Raw genomic sequence first — 21,541 nt, 5'->3', positions numbered from 1 at the left:
ATAAGCCGAGTTTTTCAGCACTTCTTTTTTTTTTTGTGCTGAAAATGCCCCCTCGGCTTATACTCGAGTCACCTTTTTGCGCCTGATCTCCCGGACTTTGGGGATCCGGTACCGGCCGGTCGTAGGTCCCCTGGACCCCAATCTTGGCACACATATAGCCCCACTCTTCCTCTACAAGTGTGCAAAGTTTGTTGTCTGTGGGACCTACGGCCGGGGCGCATCAATTTTTCAAAGCCGGGCACCCCTTCCATAGACTTTCATGTGAAACGGTAATTTGCCCGGTGACCTTGGGGACCGGGTACCGGCCGGTCGTAGGTCTCCTGGACCCGGAACTTGGCACACATGTAGCCCCAGTGTACCCCTGGTTCTCCTCCACAACTGTGGAAAGTTTGTTGTCTGGGGAACCTACGGCTGGGGAGCACCGATTTTTCAAACCCAGGCTCCCCTTCCATAGACTCCTATGTTAAACGTCAATCTAGTCATGGACACAGTGAGGCATGCACACAGTGAGACATGGGCACAGTGAGGCATGGGCACAGTGAGGAATGGGAACAGTGAGGCATGGGCACAGTGAGGCATGCACATGGACACTGTGAGGCATACAGATGGACACCCTAGGCTTATATTCGAGTCAATACATTTTCCCATTTTTTTTGTGGTAAAATTAGGTGCCTCGGCTTATACTCGAGTATATACGGTACATTTACATTTTTATTTTTTATCTGAAAAAGACATGCATATATTATTATTTTTTTTTTATAAAAGGTGAACTTATCCTCATAAAAGCTCCTGTATAACTGGTGCCATAATTTCAGGATCTGGAAATGTTTCTAGTATTCCGGTACACAATCATCACTTTGGTGTTGGACTCTGATCAGTGAACGGCAGGTGACAAATTTTATGGACGGTGCAAAATGCATTTTTGTTAATCCTAAGAATACAAGCCGCCTTATTTCCGTAAATTTTTTTCTTGGATATGGTAAAAAAAATCGTTGAACCTTTTCAGATTTCCTTTGCTTTTGTTATTTGTAGCACAGGACTTTATCAATGATGTGTGTGGATTTACGTCGTCCTTCCTCTCTACAGTCTTCCTTATCGTGAGACCCGACCTCACCAACAGCTGTGTCACGTCTCACGTTGTAAGGACCCCTTGAGATTGGGTCAGCCTTTTCCATCCTTGGTGAAGTCTCTCTCTCTCTCTCTCTCTCTCTCTCTCTCTCTCTCTCTCTCTCTCTCTCTCTCTCTCTCTCTCTCTCTCTCTCTCTCTCTCTCTCTCTCTCTCTCTCTCTCTCTCTCTCTCTCTCGATCTAGCTCGATCTAGCTTGATCTCGATCTCTCTCTCTCTCTCTCTCGATCTCCCTCTCGATCTAGCTCGATCTAGCTTGATCTCGATCTCTCTCTCTCTCTCTCTCGATCTCCCTCTCGATATCTCGATCTCTCTATATCTCGATCTCCCTCTCGATCTCTCGATCTCTCTCGATCTCTCTCGATATCTCGATCTCTCTCGATATCTCGATCTCTCTCTCTCTCTCTCGATATCTTGATGTCTCTCTCTCTCGATGTCTCAATCTCTCTCTCTCTCTCGATATCTTGATGTCTCTCTCTCTCTCGATGTCTCTCTCTCTCGATGTCTCTCTCTCTCGATGTCTCTCTCTCTCAATGTCTCTCTCTCTCGATGTCTCTCTCTCTCGATGTCTCTCTCTCTCGATGTCTCTCTCTCTCGATGTCTCTCTCTCTCGATATCTCGATGTCTCTCTCTCTCTCGATATCTCAATGTCTCTCTCTCTCGATGTCTCTCTCTCTCTCGATACCTCGATGTCTCGCTCTCTCGATAACTCGATGTCTCTCTCTCTCGATAACTCGATGTCTCTCTCTCTCGATAACTCGATGTCTCTCTCTCTCGATAACTCGATGTCTCTCTCTCTCTCTCTCTCTCTCGATATCTCGATGTCTCTCTCTCTCGATCTCTCGATCTCTCTCTCTCGATCTCGATCTCTCTCTCTCTCGATCTCTCTCTCTCTCGATCTCTCTCTCTCTCGATCTCTCTCTCGATCTCTCTCTCTCTCTCGATCTCTCTCTCTCGATCTCTCTCTCGATCTCTCTCTCGATCTCTCTCTCGATCTCTCTCTCGATCTCTCTCTCGATCTCTCTCTCGATCTCTCTCTCGATCTCTTGCTCTCGATCTCTCGATCGACAAATATTGAACTCCTTCACCACAAGCACTTTCCAAAGAACGTGGATGAACTCAACCGTTTTGTACATTTTTTTTTATTTTTTATTTTTATTTAAATGAAAGAATAAAATCATTTTTAAAGGTGAAGTTTATTGTTCTTGTATTTTGCCTTCCCGCCAGTACCCTGCTTAGGCATGCTGGTTTGCGAGTAAACGCACACGCGTGCGTTCATTGAGTTCCGGAACTGGCTCTAAACCAGGGTTCTTCAAACTACGGCCCTCCAGGTGTTCAGGAAATACAATTCCCATCATGCCTAGTTATGTCTGTGAATGTCAGAGTTTTACAATGCCTCATGGGAAGTGTAGTTCAGCAACAGCTGGAGGGCCGTAGTTTGAGGATCCTGCTCTAAACGGTCGAATTAAAGGGGTTGTAAAGGTAGAATTTTTTCCCTAAATAGCTTCCTTTACCTTAGTGCAGTCCTCCTTCACTTCACTTACCTCATCCTTCCATTTTGCTTTTAAATGTCCTTATTTCTTCTGAGAAATCCTCACTTCCTGTTCTTCTGTCTGTAACTCCACACCGTAATGCAAGGCTTTCTCCCTGGTGTGGAGTGTCATGCTCGCCCCCTCCCTTGGACTACAGGAGAGTCAGGACGCCCACTAACACACAGCTTCTTTCTCTATCTGCAACGTAGAGAGCGTCCTGACTCTCCTGTAGTCCAAGGGAGGGGGCGAGCACGACACTCCACACCAGGGAGAAAGCCTCGCATTAAATAAATATGTGAAAAGTGTGGGGGGGAGGGGGGCATTTTGTATTCAGCCCCCTTTACTCTGATACCCCTAACTAAAATCTAGTGGAACCAATTGCCTTCAGGAGTCACCTAATTAGTAAACCTGTGTTTAATTTAATCTCAGTATAAATACAGCTGTTCTGTGAAGCGCTCAGAGGTTTGTCGGAGAACCTTAGTGCACAAACAGCATCATGAAGGCCAAGGAACACACCAGACAGGTCAGGGATGAAGTTGTGGAGAAGTATAAAGCACGGTTAGGTTATAAATGAATCTCCCAAGCTTTGATCATCTCACGGAGCTTCTGTTCAATCCATCATCGGAAAATGGAAAGAGTATGGCACAACTGCAACCCTACCAAGACATGGCTGTCCACCTAAACTGACCGGGCCGGGCAAGGAGAGCATTCATCAGAGAAGCAGCCAAGAGGTCCCATGGTAACTCTGGAGGAGCTGCAGAGATCCACAGCTCAGGGGGGAGAATCTGTCCACAGGACAACTATTAGTGGTCTCTCCACAAATCTGCCCTTTATGGAAGAGTGACAAGAAGAAAGACATTGGAGAAAGAAAGTCATACAGAAAGGGAGCGATATTGTGTCAATCTCGCTCCCTTTCTCGGCGAGATTGACCACCTACGAGCCCCATCGCGGGAGCCAGCGCCGAGCTGGCTTGCCCCGATGGAGACAAAGCCGTCATAGAAGCGACGGGAGATCCGACTTGGATTCCCGCCAATTCTAGCTGCAGCGTTTGGTATGAATCCTGAGAGGGAGAACTCCACGCCAAATTTTAAATAAAAAACCGACATGGGTTCCCCCCCCAGGAGCATACCAGGCCCTTAGGTCTGGTATGGGTTTTAAGGAGACCCCCCCCCCTACGCCGAAAAACCGACGTGGGGGTCCCCCCACAATCCATACCAGACCCGTATCCAAAGCACGCTACCCAGCCGGCCAGGAAAGGAGTGGGGACGAGCGAGCGCCCTCCCCCTCCTGAGCCGTACCAGGCCGCATGCCCTCAACATGGGGGGTTGGGTGCTCTGGGGTAGGGGAGCGCACTGCGGGGCCCCCCCACCACAGAGCACCCTGTCCCCATGCTGATAAGGACAGGGCCTCTTCCCGACAACCCTAGCCGTTGGTTGTCGGGGTCTGCGGGCGGGGGCTTATCGGAATCTGGGAGACCCCTTTAATAAGGGGGCCCCCAGATACCGGCCCCCCACCCTAGGTGAATGAATATGGGGTACATCGTACCCCTACCCATTCACCTGGAGGCAAAGTGTAAAAGAAAAAAAAAACATACAACACAGGGTTTTTAAAGTAATTTATTAGTCAGCCCTGGGGCCCCCCCCCTGTCTTCTTTAGCTCTTTTAGCAGGGGGGGCCTTCTTCTTCCGCTCTCCAGGGGGGCTTCTTCCGCTCACCGGGGGTCTTCTCCGCTCTCCGGGGGTCTTCTCCCATCTTGGCACCCCCAAAAAGACTTGTAGAGAAAGAGGGTTCTACAAAGTATTGACTCCGGGGGGCGCCATACAAATGTACCCCCCACATTTTTCACATATTTATTTGTAAAAAAAAATCTGAAAACCATTTATCATTTTCCTTCCACTTCACAATTATGTGTCACCTTGTGTTGGTCCATCACATAAAATCCCAATAAAATACTTCTATGTTTTTGGTTGTAACATGACAAAATGTGGAAAATTTCAAGGGGGGGTATGAATACTTTTTCAAGGCACTGTAATTCCTCCCATTGATAATAAAAAAGACTAAAAAATAAATAAAACTTATCTCTTAGCGTTGGGTAGAATGTGCTGAGAACGGAGCCACCTGCTCCATGACACATGATCCTGCTCTGTAGCCTTGACACCCTTCAAAGCCCTCTTTCCTCAGCCAAGAAAAACACACACAAGCCGTATTCCGATGTTTATTCCACTCTCACCTCCTCTGTGCCGCCTCTAATTATACATTTTCTCCAAGAGTCATTTCTTGTAAATAAGGACACAGTAGTTCCTGATCGCACCTTACCAGCATTTTTTTTCCTCCTTGTATTAATTGCCTTATAGGGTTAGGCCTCATTCACACGGCATGCGTTTATACCGTATATACTCGAGTATAAGCCGACCCGAATATAAGCCGAGGCACCGAATTTTACCACCAAAAAATGGGAAAACGTATTGGCCCAGATTCAGGTACATTTGCGCGATATTTGCGGGGGAGCAGGGCAACGATTTTGCCCTGCGCCCCCGCAAATATTTTGCGCTGCCCTCGATTCACGAAGCAGTAGCTCCGTAAATTGCGAGGGCGCGTCGGCAAAATTGCCCGGCGTAAGCGCGCGCAATGTAAATGATCCCGCCGGGGGCGGGAATCATTTAAATTAGGCGCGCTCCCGCGCCGAGCGTACAGCGCATGCTCCGTCGGGAAACTTTCCCGACGTGCATTGCGGCAAATGACGTCGCAAGGACGTCATTTGCTTCAAAGTGAACGTGAATGGCGTCCAGCGCCATTCACGAATCACTTACGCAAACGATGTGAAATTCAAATTTCACGTCGCGGGAACGGCGGCTATACTTTAGCATTGGCTGCCCCTACTATTAGAAGGGGCAGCCTTGCGCTAAAGTTGCCGTACGGAAACTCCGTACCTGGCTTGCGCGGGGCCCGCGCAAGTTTGTGAATCAGTTGGTAGTATGCAATTTGCATACTACACGCTGATCACAATGGGAGCGCCCCCTAGCGGCACACGCAAGAATGCAGCCTAAAATCTGCGAGGCATAAGAGCCTTATGCTGCGCAGATTTTAGGCTGCAGTCGGTGTAACGAGGTTCCTGAATGGGGAGCACTCGTTACACCGGAGCAAGTAAGCACTTGCGCTGCGTAACCTATGGTTACATGGGCGCAATTGCTTCTTGAATCTGGGCCATTGACTCGAGTATAAGCCTAGGGTGTCCATCTGCATGCCTCACTGTGCCCATGTCCATGCCTCACTGTGGCCATGCCTCACTGTGTCCATGCCTCACTGTGTCCATGCCTCTCCGTGCCCATGCCTCACCGTGTCCATGCCTCACTGTGTCCATGCCTCACTGTGTCCATGCCTCACTGTGTCCATGCCTCTCCGTGCCCATGCCTCACTGTATGTGGCCGAACCATAATTACTCCATGGGCACAACAACAACTCCACCAGGAGGTCATAAAAGAACCCTTGGAGAGGAACGAATAGAGAGATTGTACTGTGTACACGTAGTTTCGTATTTGTTGGCTGAAAAAATGCTGCCGTCTGTATGCAGAACAAGTTCACGGCCAACGCCCTCGGCACAAAAATCCACGGATTTGTCCGATGAAAATCTGATTGCGTGTACGAGGCTTTACTCTATTTGTTCCTCTCCATACTGGCAGAGTTTTTTCAATGCCCCAGAATTTCAAACCTGATTGGTCCCTATTATGTTTACATTGAAAATGCATCTTTGTACCCTCTTTTAATATTAATGGGCTGGATTCAAGAAGCAATTGCGCCTGTGTAACCATAGTTACACAGCGCAATTGCTTACTTGCCCTGGCGTAACGAATGCTCCTGATTCAGGAACCTCGTTACGCTGACTGCAGCCTAAGATATGCGTGGCATAAGGCTCTTATGCCCGCATATCTTAGGCTGAATTATTGCGATGGCTAATAGTACTAATAGCAGGGGCAGCCAATGTTACATATACCCGTCGTTCCCGCGTCGCGAAATTTCAAATTTACGTAGTTTGCGTAAGTGATTCGTGAATGGCGCTGGACGCCATTCACGTTCATTTTGAAGCAAATGACATCCTTGCGACATCATTTGCCGCAATGCACGTCGGGAAAGTTTCCCGACGGAGCATGCGCTCTACGATCGGCGCGGGAACGCGCCTAATTTTAATGATTCCCGCCCCCTACGGGATCATTTAAATTGCGCGCGCTTACGCCGGGGCATTTTGCCGGCGCGCCCACGCAATTTACGAAGCTACTGCTCCTTGAATCAAGGGCAGTGCAGTAAATTAGCTTTTTTTACAGAGGCGCAGGGCAACGTTTTTGCCCTGCGCCTCTGTAAAAAAAGCGCAAATCTACCTGAATCCAGCCCAATATGTTCGGAAACTCTTTTGCCCACAGTTCCCTTCAGCGCGCTCCCAGCACAGAGACTGGGGACTCAACGTGAGCCACGGGCCCCATACTAACGATCGGGACCCGGAACTCCCGATTATGGGTCACCTGATCACTGCGATAGCCTCTGATTGGCTATCACAATGATCAGTCTATCGGTGTTAAGCCTGCCCTCGTGTTTTCTTTTTCTCCTTGTATCTCTCTCTTTCTCCTTGCAGAGAAAATACCAAAAATAAAGGGGAAACATAGGCGTGCGCAAGGGGTGTGCCAAGTGTGCCTGGGCACACCCTAATACAGGGGTTGGCAACTGGTCAGTGGTGGGCAGGTGACAGGTAAACTGCAATACTTCCTTGCCAACCCTTAATATGCTATTTTTCAGGGTGGACAGGAGAGGTGGTGGGGGCAGGGCCGCCATCAGGGGGGTACAGGCAGTACACCTGTAAAGGGGCCCAGGGGTCCCCAGATGACAACCCCCTATTTTTTATTATTTTTTTCAATTTATTTTGGGGTTTTTGTTCGTCAGCACCCCAATCCCCCCCGACCTGTAAGAGGCCCCAGGGGGCCGGATGGCAACCCCCTATTTATTTTTTTGTTTGTCAGCCTCCTGACCTTAATTTGCGGCCCCTGCCGCTTCTCAATTTGGTGCCCCCCGCTTGTCATTTTCAATTCGCTACACCCCCACAGCTTCTCAAATCGTGTCACACCCCCCCCCTGGTTCTCGATTTGCGGAGGCACCCCCCCCCCCCCTGGTTCTCTGCTCCACCAAAATTCCTGATGGCGGCCCTGGGTAGGGGTGAAATTTAGTGGAACCGATCTGTATTTTCCTCCTGCAGCAGCTGAAAGTAGGCTTCTCCTCCTCCCCCTTTTTTCAACATTCAGCTGCCACTGGAGGAAAATATATGCCACCCCTCCTTTTCCTATTCCTCTTCCTTCTGTTACCTGGGTCCCCCATGTGCTCCCTTGCTCCCCCTTCCTCCCATTGTTTCAGAATGGAGAGCGGGGAAGAGGCCGGTATATATGTCAAATGCATATGTGTTGGAGCTTTAGGTTGCACACCCTAATGCAATAGGCTGCGCACACCAATGAGGGGAAAATGTAATAACTAACCACTGGACAAGATGAAAGGGAGATATTTGGACTTGGCTATTATGCTGTCATACTTCAATTTTAAATTCAAGCATTCCCTTCCTCACTCCATACAAACTGAAAGAAAAGCTGGAAGCTGGAACTCCAACTTAAGATTCTCCATAAAATAAAATGTAACCTCCAGCATCAGCTATTGAGAAGCCCTTTGTGTAAATAAGCCCCACTGGTTCACCTCGGGTGTAACTCCAATGTAGACGGGGGTATCGGCCCCTGTGAACATCTCAGAATTCACGCACCTGCTTTAACTTATTAGTTTTATAATCTTATCTTTTCAATGAATAATGGCCCCTATCCTGTATCCTGGCCAGGATTCTGGACTGTTCCTGTGCCCGCCATTATCGTACCTGCAGTAAGTGGTCCAAAAAAATTCACCTGGTTTGTGTATATATAAGGCATTAGACATGATCGAGTCATTCAACAGGACACAAAGACAATGTTCAAGTTCGTGGTGCTCGCAATCTGCCTTGGCTACGGTAAGCTAAAGACTTGTCTTTGTGTTTTTGGGGGGAACTCCTTTGTATAACGCTTCCCTACTAGTTTCTGTTAAAATAAGACAAATTTAAAGTCGGAAGATTAGGAAATAGGTTTAGCCAGGCTGGGGCCTCCTGTAGATTTTGGCTGTGGGGTTGCCAATTGGCTAGTCTTGGCACTGGGATTACCAGTTGGTTAGTCTTGATGGTGGGATTACCCGTTGGCTAAATCTTGGTGGCGGGATTACCAGTTGGCTAAATCTTGGTGGTGGGATTACCAGTTGGCTAAATTTTGATGGTGGGATTACCAGTTGGCTAAATCTTGGTGGTGGGATTACCAGTTGGTTAAATCTTGGTGGTGGGATTACCAGTTGGTTAAATCTTGGTGGTGGGATTACCAGTTGGCTAAATCTTGGTGGTGTGATTACCAATTGGCTAAATCTTGGCGGTGGGATTACCAATTGGCTAAAGCCCCCATACACATGGGCAGAATGTTGGGAGGCATTTGCCGGTTCAAAAAGAATCAGCTGACATTCTGACCATGTGTATGTTGATCTGTCCGACAGAACCCAAACGTTTTACCGGTTTCTGTCAGACTGGCATGCTGGAAAACCAGCAGTCGACTCACTCCCGGATCAGCACTCGCAGCCAGGGCCGTCTTCATAGCATCATGGGCCCCTGGGCAAAGTAATGCTCTGGGGCCCCTACAATGGAGACAGTGCAGGTAAACAGAACTCAAGTAGGTAGGTAGGGGATATATAGGGTGTAGAGGGGTCAGAGTGCTGGGGGGATATATGGGGTGTAGAGGGGTCAGAGTGCTGGGGGGAATATCTGGGGTGTAGAGGGGTCAGAGTGCTGGGGGAATAGCTGGGTGTAGAGGGGTCAGAGTGCTGGGGGGATATCTGTGGTGTAGAGGGGTCAGAGTGCTGGGTGGATATCTGGGGCATAGAGGGGTCACAGTGCTGGGAGGATATCTGTGGTGTAGAGGGGTCAGAGTGCTGGGTGGATATCTGGGGTGTAGAGAGGTCAGAGTGCTGGGGGGATATCTGGGGTGTAGAGGGGTCAGAGTGCTGGGGTGGATATCTGGGGTGTAGAGGGGTCAGAGTGCTGGGGGGATATATGGGGTGTAGAGGGGTCAGAGTGCTGGGGGGATATCTAGGGTGTAGAGGGGGTCAGAGTGCTGGGGAGATATCTGGGATGTAGAGGGGTCAGAGTACTGGGGGGATATCTGGGATGTAGAGGGGTCAGAGTGCTGGGGGGGATATCCGGGGTGTAGAGGGGTCGGAGTGCTGGGGAAATATCTGGGATGTAGAGGGGTCAGAGTGCTGGGGGGGGATATCTGGGGTGTAGAGGGGTCAGAGTGCTGGGGAGATATCTGGGATGTAGAGGGGTCAGAGTGCTGGGGGGGATATATGGGATGTAGAAGGGCAGTCCCAATTTCAGGGCAGCCCAGGCTCAAGGATCAGCTGCTTTGGGGAAAGGGCAGTGCCCAGGTGTGCCCTCTCATTAAGACAGCCCTGCTCGCAGCCAAAGTCAGAGCACAACAGCTCGCTATGTTTTTATATTGTATACTTTTGTTTGTGTTTTATTGATGTTGTATTAATAAAAATGTATACCTTTCTATATATGTATCTACATATTTGATTCTACCTACTTACCTGTACCACAATAGTCCAACTGCCCCGTGTCTTTTTCTTTGGCCCTTTTGGTTTGGGGACCAAAAGTCCAATTTTGATTCAAATTAAATTTCGGAAGAAATCAAACATGTTGAAATTCTTTTTGGTCTTAATTTTTTTAAGATTGTACTAAAGAAAAAATGAATTGGGGATTTAGGAAATTATATTTTGTTTCTCTTTGCAGCCTACAGCTGTGGCAGACCAGCTGTGCCGCCCAGCGTTGCCAGGGTAGTTAATGGTGAAGATGTAAGACCACACAGTTGGCCATGGCAGGTATGCTCAATAATGTGCATTCACTTTCAGCTAAGTTCTGTCTTGAAACATATCCTCCTTTAACACTTAGCGGAACTTCTTAGTGCTTTGTGACAAGCTGTTGAAGATAGACAGTTACACTACAGAGAAAAGGGGAGGAGCTTGGACAATAAAATGTTTGAGATGCATATAAAGAGATAAAATGCATCAATTTTTTAAATTAACTGAGAGAGACAGGGAGATACATTTTAACTTAATTGGACAAATTTTTCTAGTATTTTAAATATTATTTTGTGAAAGTCACTTAAGACCAATAAACGCAGATAGCTGATTGGTCGCTGCACTTTGAGTGTAAAGGTAGGCATACACAAATGATAGTTAATTATGTGTGATCCCCTTGGATTACTGTGTTTATGCAAATATCAGATCAGAGAATAATTAATGGATAAATAATTTGAAATCTTAAGTTTGTTCATAGCCAGGTGAGAGCAATGTATGGAGATGTCTACCATCAACTGTACAGTAAAATGATGATGTGCAGGAAGGTTAGGAAATGATTTCAAAAGACTTAATATCATATTATGTGTGCCATTGATGATAACAGCTAACTGCTCTCTAGTGTCTCAGCTTATGCTTTTTTTTTTTTAACGGGATCATGAATGTTTAATCAGTGCAAATAATAAGCAGTTTTGTGTGTGTATACATTAAATCATTTGTACATTAAAATATTCCTATAGTATACCAAGGCACATCATGCAAGTTTGCCAGTATGACCTTTGACTTTGTACTGTTCCCCTGATGTCCTTTAAGGGGCTATAATGGGGTCAAAAATCACCCCAATGATTGCAAAAGCTTAATTCCTTATTGTTAATGTGTGTCACTGATGATAGCAGCAACTATCTGCTCTCATTTCTTAAAAAATAGTGCCATGGATGTTTGATCACCAGTGTAAATAATAATCAGTTTTGGCTGACTTTGTACATGTCTTAAAGATTATATACATTTTTTAAAATATCCCTATAGTATAACCAGGCACATCAAGCAAGTTTGCCAATATGACCTTTGACTTTATACTGTTCCCTGATGTACTTTAAAGGGCTGCAATGGGGTAAAAAGTCACCCCAAGGATTGCAGAAGCCTAATTCCTTATTGTTGACTTGTGTCATTGATGATAGCAACAACTATGCACTCTCATCTCTTCAAAAACCATGACATGGATGTTTAATTAGTGAAAATAATCTGTTTTGGCTCACTGTCTATGCCTTAAAAAATCTGTACAGTTTTAAAATGTCTCTATAGTATAACCAGGCATATCAAACAAATTTGCTAATATGACCTTTGACTTTCTACTGTCCACCTGATGTTCTTTAAGGGGCTGTAATGGGGTCAACAGTTACTCCAAGGTCCAATTTTCTCCTGTTGTGTCACAAAGCTGTTTGCAGACCCAGTGCAAGTTTGCTTATATGACCTTTGACTTTCTACTGTCCCCCTGATGTCCTTTAAGGGGCTGTAATGGGGTCAACAGTCACTCTAAGTTCCACATGCTAATTCACAATTTGCTTTCACGGATCAACACTTAAAGGGTCATGCTCTGGTTCAGCAAAGGAGATTCTGTAAAAAAAAAAAAAAAAAACAGTTTGAGGGGTATGCACTGCTATGCATTGCTCTCCTTTTGGAAGGCATTATTGACACACATTTCTAGAATTGCCTAAAAAGTCCTGTTTTAATATTCCACCAAAGTCACCTTTATATCAGTACCAGGATGACATGTAAGATGCTTCACAATAATAATTAATTCAATCCAATCTTCCTTGTCTCCTTTAGGTCTCCCTGCAGTACCAGGGATCCAGTGGAGCCTGGGGACACACCTGTGGAGGCACCTTGATCTCTGAAAACTGGGTCCTGACCGCCGCCCACTGTATCAGGTAAATTTTGGATGCTGAAACTAAAATAATTCTAGTGAATTACACATTTCCTGTAACTGCTTTGCTTTATTAGCAATAGAAAAGAGGAATGTTCAAAAAGACAATTAATATAGAGCTGCTATCTAAGTAAAATTCAATGTTGTTATATAATTGCTTCTTCACTTCCATGCGTCAATGGCAGTTTGGAGACCAGGAAATTAAAGATTAAACATTAAGGAATATTCTAGGTTTGAGAGGCCTTGTCGCAAAAACACTCATCCAATTTCACTTGTGTTTTGTCCAGCTCCACAAGGACATACAGGGTTTATCTGGGCAAACACAGCCTGCAGACTGCAGATGAAGAAGGTTCCGTTGCCATTTCCCCAGAGAAGATCATTGTCCATGAAAAGTGGAACTCTTTTCTCATCGTGTGAGTATGACAAGACTTCTAAAATGCACAATCTGTGATAGGTTGTATTTACGTATTTCTTTCATGGTGTAAGTTAGGACTAAGTGGTAATGGTCCTGGTCTTCGGTCCCAGCTAGTCCTGTGGCCCTCAACACTAACCATCCCTATAGTGCTAATACTAACCTTCCATGTAACCTCAACACTAACTGTCAGGAAGGGCATGCCAGTGCCCAAAATGGCGGCCATAGAGGTCGGCCAGTGACTTCTGCTTCTGCGCGCGTTTGGCGCGCATGCGCGCACGTCCGCGTGCGCGCGCCACGGCGTGCACTCCCTGAGTGTTTGGGCGCCAAACAGGCTATTTAAACAGGCCACTTCCTGGACTCAAGTGCTGTCCGTTCTATAACGTTTATCATACCTGTTCCTGTAACCTGTATCCTGATTCCTGTCCTGTTTATCCGACCCGGCTTGTCTCTGACGCTCCTGCTCTCTGTCTGCACCTGACCCGGCTTGTTTTGAACCTGCTGCTTCTGCTACCTAGCCTCCAGCCCAATACCGACCCGGCCTGCACCTTGACTTTGCTCCTGCCTCCGCTTTTGTTCCTGACGTACCCGATAGTGTATGACCCGGCTTGTCTACTTCCGCTACCTGCTGACAGCTTCTCCTGGGCCTTTCCTGCACCAGTGTCCTCCTGCGATTCCTTCAGCGACTCCAGCCCATCGACTCATCAGCGATCCTGCCAGGCACTCGTGCGACTTTGTACTCTTGAGCCTCCTGTCCACTCTATCAGGAGCTCGGAGTCAGAGCTGTAAGAGAGGCCGTCCTCCGCACATTAGGCTCTACCTCCAGGGACGTGACACTAACCCTCCCTGCAAACCTAACACGATCCCTTCCTCATAATAACCCTCAGATGAACCCTTTCTGAAACGATAGCTTAACCCTCCTTGTAACCCAAAGGGCAGATGTAAGTGATTGAATGTCCCACATACAGTCACTGGCTAAATCCTGCCGCCTTAACCTCCGCAACATCTCCAGAATTTAACCCTTCCTGATTAATGACACCACAAAGCAACTTATTCACTCATTGACTATTTCCCGCCTCGGCTACTGCAACTCTCTCCTTAATGGCCAACCTTAACGCCGGCTATCCCCCCTTCAGTCTATTATGAATTCATTTCAGTGAATGGGGTTGTGGCTCACTAGTGATGGGATCAGGGGGTTAAAGCAAATGTTGAGGAGGCGATGGCGCTGCCAATGTGAACGAACCCCAACACTAATCCTTCCTGTAAGCCTAACACTAATTTCTCTCTGTAATCAAGCTGGGTTCCTTCATTCTAAATATTACTGCAAAGCAAAATATCACTTGGGAAGACCTGCTGACTTATTACAGTAATTTCCAGTAATAAATGAATACACAGTGTCTGCTTTTATTGGGTCCCATTTACTGCTTTATACCCAATATACCCATGTGACTGACGTATGTTTGTTCTTTCAGCAACGACATCGCTCTGATCAAGCTGTCCCAACCTGCACCAGCCACCGAGAGCATTCAACCGGCCTGCCTGCCCGCTACTGGTGCCCTCTTGGCCCATGATTCAAACAGCTTTGTGACTGGATGGGGTCGTCTGTACAGTAAGCAATGTCTTCACCTTTAAATAAAAATGTAAATCGATAGTGATGGTTCTGGAATTTAAAGTGAACCCGTCAGCCAATAAAAGCCCTTCCTAAGAAAGGGAAGCACAAAGTGTCTCTGCGACTAATTTTGTTCATGCATATCTATAGACACATAGTTACATAGTTAGTCAGGTTGAAAAAAGACACAAGTCCATCCAGTTCAACCATAAAAAAAAGGAAAAAAATTAATTGTGCAATCCCATATACCCAATTCTATACCCACAATTGAATGGAGTGTGGAAGATTTGGTATCTCTGTTGGGTGTTTGTTATTGCTTTGTCTCTGCTGGAGAGATTGACCTCCTCTGTATATCTTGGTATCTCTGGCTCCATGTTCTTTCTATTATTTCCTTTCATTTTTCCATTTTATTTTCTATTTTCCTTATTTTCATCCATTTCCTTTCTCTCTTCCTTCCTTCTTTTTCTTCCTATTCTTTCCTTTCCTTCCTTTTTATTTCTATTATTTTCTTCTCTTTCTCTTTCCTTTACTTATTTTCTTCTTTCCTTCAATTTTGTTTCTATTTCCTTCCCTCCACGTTCTTTTTATTTTTTCCGTTTTCTTCTTCTCCTTCCTTTCCTCCATTTAATTTAATTTGTATTCCTCCTTCTTTTCATAGATTTCATTTCTCTCTCCTTCCTTCCTTCCTTCCTTTTCCATTTCTATTCATTCCTTCTTTCCTTTCCCTCCATTTTAATTCTATTATTTTCTTCTTTCCCTCTCTGTTCTTTCTATTATTTCCTTTCTTTTCTTTTCCTTCCTTTCCACCATTTCCTTTCTATTTTTTTCTTCTTTTTCTTCATTTCCTTTCTCTCTTCCTTCCTTCCTTCCTATTATTTCCTTATTTAATTTCCTTCCATTTTTTATTTATATTCTTTTCTTCCTTCCCTCTATGTTCTTTCTATTATTTCCTTTCTCTTCTTTTACTTCCTATCTTCCTTTTTATTTCTATTCTTTCCTTCTCTCTATTTCCTTTTTTTCCTTCTTTTCTTCGTTCCTTCAATTTTATTTCTATCGTTTTCTTCCTTCCCTCCATTTCCTTTCTGTTCTTTCCTTCTCCTTTCTATTATTTTCTTTCTTTTTTTACATCTCCTTTCCCTCCTTTCTTACATTTGCGTTCTTTTCTTTTTTTCATTCCCTCCATGTCCTTTCTCTTCTTTTTTCTTCCTCCTTTCATCTCCTTTCTTACATTTGTGTTCTCTTCTCTTCTTTCCATTTCCTTTCTATCCTTTTCTTCATCCCCTCCATGTCCTTTCTATTCTGTCCTTCCTTTCTTCCTCCATTTCATTTCATTTCCTCCTTCTTTTCATACATTTCCTTTCTCTCTCCTTCCTTCCTTTCCATTTCTATTTTTCCTTCTGTCCTTTCCCTCCATTTTATTTCTATCCATTTCTTCCTTCCCTCTGTGTTCTTTCTATTATTTCCCTTCTTTTCTTTTTGTTCCTTTCCACCATTTCCTTTCTATTTTTCCTTCGTTTTCTCCATTTCTTTTCTCTCTTTCTTCCTTCCTTCTAAAAAAGAGGGGAAGTTTGGGACTTTAAAGTCCCAAACCTCCCCCTCTTTTTTATAAATTTATAGGGATGGAGGCCTATGGTTGTAATTTATCATATGCCTCATGTAAAGTCCCAACTTTCCCACTTTTTCCTTCCTTCCTCCTTTCCTATTATTTCCTTCTTTCCTTTCCTTCCATTTTATTTTTTTTCTTCCTTCCCTCTATGTTCTTTCTATTATTTCCTTTCTATTCTTTTACTTCCTTCCTTTTTATTCCTATTCTTTTCTTCTATTTCCTTTCCTTTTTTCCCTCCTTTTCTTCTATCCTTCAATTTTGTTTCTATTGTTTTCTTCCTTCCCTCCATTTCATTTCAGTTTTTTTTCCCTTCTCCTTTTTATTTTTTCCTTCCTTTCTTACATTTGCGTTCTATTCTTTTTTTCATTCCCTCCATGTCCTTTCTCTTCTTTTTTTCTTCCTCCTTTCATCTCCTTTCCCTCCTTTCTTACATTTGTGTTCTCTTCTCTTCTTTCCATTTCCTTTCTATCCTTTTCTTCATCCCCTCCATGTCCCTTCTATTCTGTTCTTCCTTTCTTCCTCCATTTCATTTCATTTCCTCCTTCTTTACATACATTTCCTTTCTCTCTCCTTCCTTTCCATTTCTATTCTTTCCTTCTTTCCTTTCCCTCCATTTTATTTCTATCCATTTCTTCCTTCCCTCTGTGTTCTTTCTATTATTTCCCTTCTTTTCTTTTTGTTCCTTTCCACCATTTCCTTTCTATTTTTCCTTCTTTTCTCTCTTCCTTCCTTCCTTCTAAAAAAGAGGGGGAGGTTTGGGACTTTAAAGTCCCAAACCTCCCCCTCTTTTTTATAAATTTATAGGGATGGAGGCCTATGGTTGTAATTTATCATATGCCTCATGTAAAGTCCCAACTTTCCCACTTTTTCCTTCCTTCCTCCTTTCCTATTATTTCCTTCTTTCCTTTCCTTCCATTTTATTTTTTTTCTTCCTTCCCTCTATGTTCTTTCTATTATTTCCTTTCTATTCTTTTACTTCCTTCCTTTTTATTCCTATTCTTTTCTTCTATTTCCTTTCCTTTTTTCCCTTCTTTTCTTCTATCCTTCAATTTTGTTTCTATTGTTTTCTTCCTTCCCTCCATTTCATTTCAGTTTTTTTTCCCTTCTCCTTTTTATTTTTTCCTTCCTTTCTTACATTTGCGTTCTATTCTTTTTTTCATTCCCTCCATGTCCTTTCTCTTCTTTTTTTCTTCCTCCTTTCATCTCCTTTCCCTCCTTTCTTACATTTGTGTTCTCTTCTCTTCTTTCCATTTCCTTTCTATCCTTTTCTTCATCCCCTCCATGTCCCTTCTATTCTGTTCTTCCTTTCTTCCTCCATTTCATTTCATTTCCTCCTTCTTTACATACATTTCCTTTCTCTCTCCTTCCTTTCCATTTCTATTCTTTCCTTCTTTCCTTTCCCTCCATTTTATTTCTATCCATTTCTTCCTTCCCTCTGTGTTCTTTCTATTATTTCCCTTCTTTTCTTTTTGTTCCTTTCCACCATTTCCTTTCTATTTTTCCTTCTTTTCTCTCTTCCTTCCTTCCTTCTAAAAAAGAGGGGGAGGTTTGGGACTTTAAAGTCCCAAACCTCCCCCTCTTTTTTATACATTTATAGGGATGGAGGCCTATGATTGTAATTTATCATATGCCTCATGTAAAGTCCCAACTTCCCCACTTTTTCCTTCCTTCCTCCTTTCCTATTATTCCTTCTTTCCTTTCCTTCCATTTTATTTTTTTTCTTCCTTCCCTCTATGTTCTTTCTATTATTTCCTTTCTATTCTTTTACTTCCTTCCTTTTTATTTCTATTCTTTTCTTATATTTCCTTTCCTTTTTTCCCTTCTTTTCTTCGCTCCTTCAATTTTTTTTTCTATTGTTTTCTTCCTTCCCTCCATTTCATTTCTGTTTTTTTCTCCCTTCTCCTTTTTATTTTTTCCTTCCTTTCTTACATTTGCTTTCTCTTCTTTTCCTTCCTCCTTTCCTCTCCCTTCTATTCTTTACTTCCTTTCTTACATCTCCTTTCCCTCCTTTCCTACATTTGCGTTCTCTTCTCTTTCCATTTTCTTTCTATTCTTTTCTTCGTCCCCTCCATGTCCTTCCTTCCATCCTTCCTTCCTTCCATTTCCTTTTCTATTTTTCCTTCCCTCCTCCCTTTTTCCTTCCCTGCCTCCCCTTTATGGTTTCAAACATTCCTCTAATTTTAATTTGGATGCAGTTAGGCTTTAAATATTACCTCCAATAGAGACGGCTTTGTTGGCCCTTGAGTTGATAGGTTGAATTTTGGTTGATCTTACAGTTATCAGTAGCTGTCCCCTCCAGCTCTCGATGGTCACTTATCATTGTGTGCTTTGTTTTTCAGCTGGCGGACCCATCGCTGATAACCTGCAGCAAGCTCTCCTCCCAGTGGTGGATCACGCTACCTGCTCCAAGTCTGACTGGTGGGGAAGGCAGGTCAAGGAGACCATGGTCTGCGCTGGCGGTGACGGCGTTGTCTCTGCATGCAACGTAAGTCGCGATCCTCCTTAGTGCTTGGTTCAATATAGGTCGCCAATTTAGACATTGATACTATTTCTGATCAGGTTAGGGTGAGCCAATAGTGTGGCACCACATCCTACTGAAGTGAATCATAGTAAATAGCAAACACCTAATAAAATGGACTTTTAACCACTTGAAGACCGGCTCACGGTGCTCCCCAGCCGTAGGTCCCCCAGACAACAAACTTTGCACACTTGTAGAGGAAAATGGGGCTACATGTGTGCCAAGTTCCGGGTCTAGGGGACCTACAACCGGCCAGTACCCGGTCCCCAATGTCACCGGAGAAATGACCGTTTAACATGGGTGTCTATGGAAGGGGTGCCTGGGTTTGATAAATCGGTGCTCCACGGCCGTAGGTCCCCCGGACAATTAACGTTGCACACTTGTAGAGGATGAGTGGGGCTACATGTGTGCCAAGTTTGGCTGTCGGGCACCAGGTCCTCAAAGTTCGGGAGATCAGGCGCAAAAAGGTGACTCGAGTATAAGCCGAGGGGGGCATTTTTAGCAAAATGTGCTGGAAAACTCGGCTTATACTCAAGTATATACAGTATTTAGATGTCTTCATAGATCCAACATGTACAATTGTTACTTTTAAATCCCTGTATCTAATGATTGCATTGTATTCCGCAGGGTGATTCCGGTGGTCCCCTGAACGTTCAGGGCGGCGACGGATCCTTTGAAGTGCACGGCGTGGTCAGCTTCGGCTCCGGCCTCAGCTGCAACTACGAGAAGAAGCCAACCGTCTTCACCAGAGTTTCCGCCTACATCGACTGGATCAAACTTGTAAGCCCGACTGACAACAGTCAGTTCAAATGATTGCCTTGCCTGTGCTGATGATGCTTTGCATACAAAAAAGAGAAAGGATGTATTTGGAAATGCAAAGCTGCATTAATTTGTGTCTTTTATATCTTCCCAAAACTCAATATATACATATACAGTGGAACCCAGGATTACGAGCATAATCCGTTCCAGGAGAATGCTCGTAATCCAAAGCACTCTCATATCAAAGCGAGTTTCCCCATTGAAGTCAATGGAAACTAAAATAATTTGTTCCGCACTGACTTTAATGGCATGCAATACCACATGTGGCCAGAGGTGGGGGGGGCACCGGAGAGCCTCGGAAACACTTGGAGAGGTCAGAGGAACAGAGCATTTCCGAGTACAGTAAATGGATGTACTCTGCTTCTATTCCTGTATTTTGTTTATTTTTAAGAGATCATGTAAGGATCCCAGGGTAATGAAGACTTCGTGTGGGAGCATCTCTGTGGTTGAGTCGTTGCCATAGAAACATTTGTAAAGGACGACGCCCATGTGGGGGCACCAGAAATATTTCTGTACCCAGGCGCCTGTGACCCTAGGATCAGCCCTGCCAGGGATCCAGTGCTGTCCTCACCCGGGCCGGTTCTTCGCTGGTCTTTAGTTTCTCCACACCATAATACTAACTGTGTGATAAAGGGACACTTACCTGTCCAGGGACCCAGTGCTGTCCTCACCTAGGCCGGTCCTTTGCTGGTCTTTGGTTCCTCAGCACCATAATACTAACTGTGTGGTAAAGGGACACTTACCTGTCCAGGGATCCAGTGCTGTCCTCACCTAGGCCGGTCCCTTGCTGGTCCTTGTTTCCTCAGCACCATAATACTAACTGTGTGATAAAGGGACACTTACCTGTCCAGGGATCCAGTGCTGTCCTCACCCAGGCCGGTCCTTTGCTGGTCTTTGGTTCCTCAGCACCATGATACTAACTGTGGGATTAAGGGACACTTACCTGTCCAGGGATCCAGTGCTGTCCTCACCTGGGCCGGTCCTTTGCTGGTCTTTGGCTCCTCAGCACCATAATACTAACTGTGGGATAAAGGGACACTTACCTGTCCAGGGATCCAGTGCTGTCCTCACCTGGGCCGGTCCTTTGCTGGTCTTCGGTTCCTCAGCACCATAATACTAACTGTGGGATAAAGGGACACTTACCTGTCCAGGGATCCAGTGCTGTCCTCACCTGGGCCGGTCCTTTGCTGGTCTTTGGTTCCTCAGCACCATAATACTAACTCTGAGATAAAAGGACACTTACCTGTCCAGGGATCCAGGAGGAAGTGGGGGTCCCCGACAAAACCAGGGGGGGGGGTAGGAGGCACAAAAGCAGAACTTCCTTTTTGGGGTAAAGTTTGCTTTAAAGGGGTTCTAAAGGCTTTTTTTTTACCTTAATCCATCCCCCCAGCCCTCCTCCTTATACTTACCTGAGTCCCGTCTCGATCCAGCGATGTGCATGAGAGTAGCTGCTCTCCCAGGTCTCTCTCTCTCCTCATTGGCGCGCAATCACAGCTAGTGAGCCAATGAGGAAAGAACGTGGACTGGGCCAAACCATGCTCTGTGTGTGTGAATAAATACACAGTGCGCAGCTCAGGAGCGAGTGCCCCCCATAACAAAAAGCTTGCTGAGTGAGGGGGAGGAGCCAGGACTGCCAGCAGGGAACCAATAAAGAAGAGGATTGGGGGATGCTCTGTGCAAAACCATTACACAGAGCAGGCAAGTATAAATTCTGCGCCGAGGAGCCGCCGTCCCCACAGTACATGTACGTGGGCAAAAAGTTGATGCATGAAAAGAGGAAGGAGAATTTGAATAGATAAATCATTGGATTACATATGTCATATACATATAGGGTGTGATATAATATTTTTCTGATATATATTCCCTTTTCTTGCAGCAAATCGAAAACAACTAAAAGACTCCTCCCATGGCGTTACCGCGGCATTCTCCATCTGCTGTTTTATTATCTATTCTAGACGAGTCTCAGATTTTATGAATTAATAAAGATGAATGAGCAAACAGATCGGCCTCGTCTCTAAATCATTTTCTCCCTTGATTTGGCTTCTTTTT

At 45.0% G+C, this 21,541-nt stretch overlaps 1 protein-coding gene across 2 annotated transcripts; it reads left to right on the top strand.

Annotated features, from left to right (window-relative positions):
- The first annotated feature begins 8,589 nt into the window (after positions 1 to 8,589).
- LOC120916258 (chymotrypsin-C-like) lies at positions 8,590 to 21,494 on the top strand. Of its 2 annotated transcripts, XM_040327132.1 has the most exons (8): positions 8,590 to 8,682; positions 10,540 to 10,628; positions 12,432 to 12,532; positions 12,816 to 12,941; positions 14,413 to 14,549; positions 18,495 to 18,640; positions 19,301 to 19,453; positions 21,369 to 21,494. In XM_040327132.1, the coding sequence occupies exons 1-8, from the start codon at positions 8,643 to 8,645 to the stop codon at positions 21,384 to 21,386; spliced, it is 810 nt and encodes a 269-aa protein (XP_040183066.1). In that variant the 5' UTR covers positions 8,590 to 8,642; the 3' UTR covers positions 21,387 to 21,494. The 2 variants fall into 2 exon arrangements, with proteins under 2 accessions (XP_040183066.1, XP_040183065.1); XM_040327131.1 differs by lacking the exon at positions 21,369 to 21,494 and having other exon boundaries at positions 19,301 to 19,501.
- The last annotated feature ends 47 nt before the right edge of the window (positions 21,495 to 21,541 follow it).

This window comes from Rana temporaria, chromosome 10, assembly GCF_905171775.1.
Source record: "Rana temporaria chromosome 10, aRanTem1.1, whole genome shotgun sequence".
Taxonomy (NCBI): Eukaryota; Metazoa; Chordata; class Amphibia; order Anura; family Ranidae; genus Rana; species Rana temporaria.
This window is presented reverse-complemented; position numbering and strand designations above follow the sequence as displayed.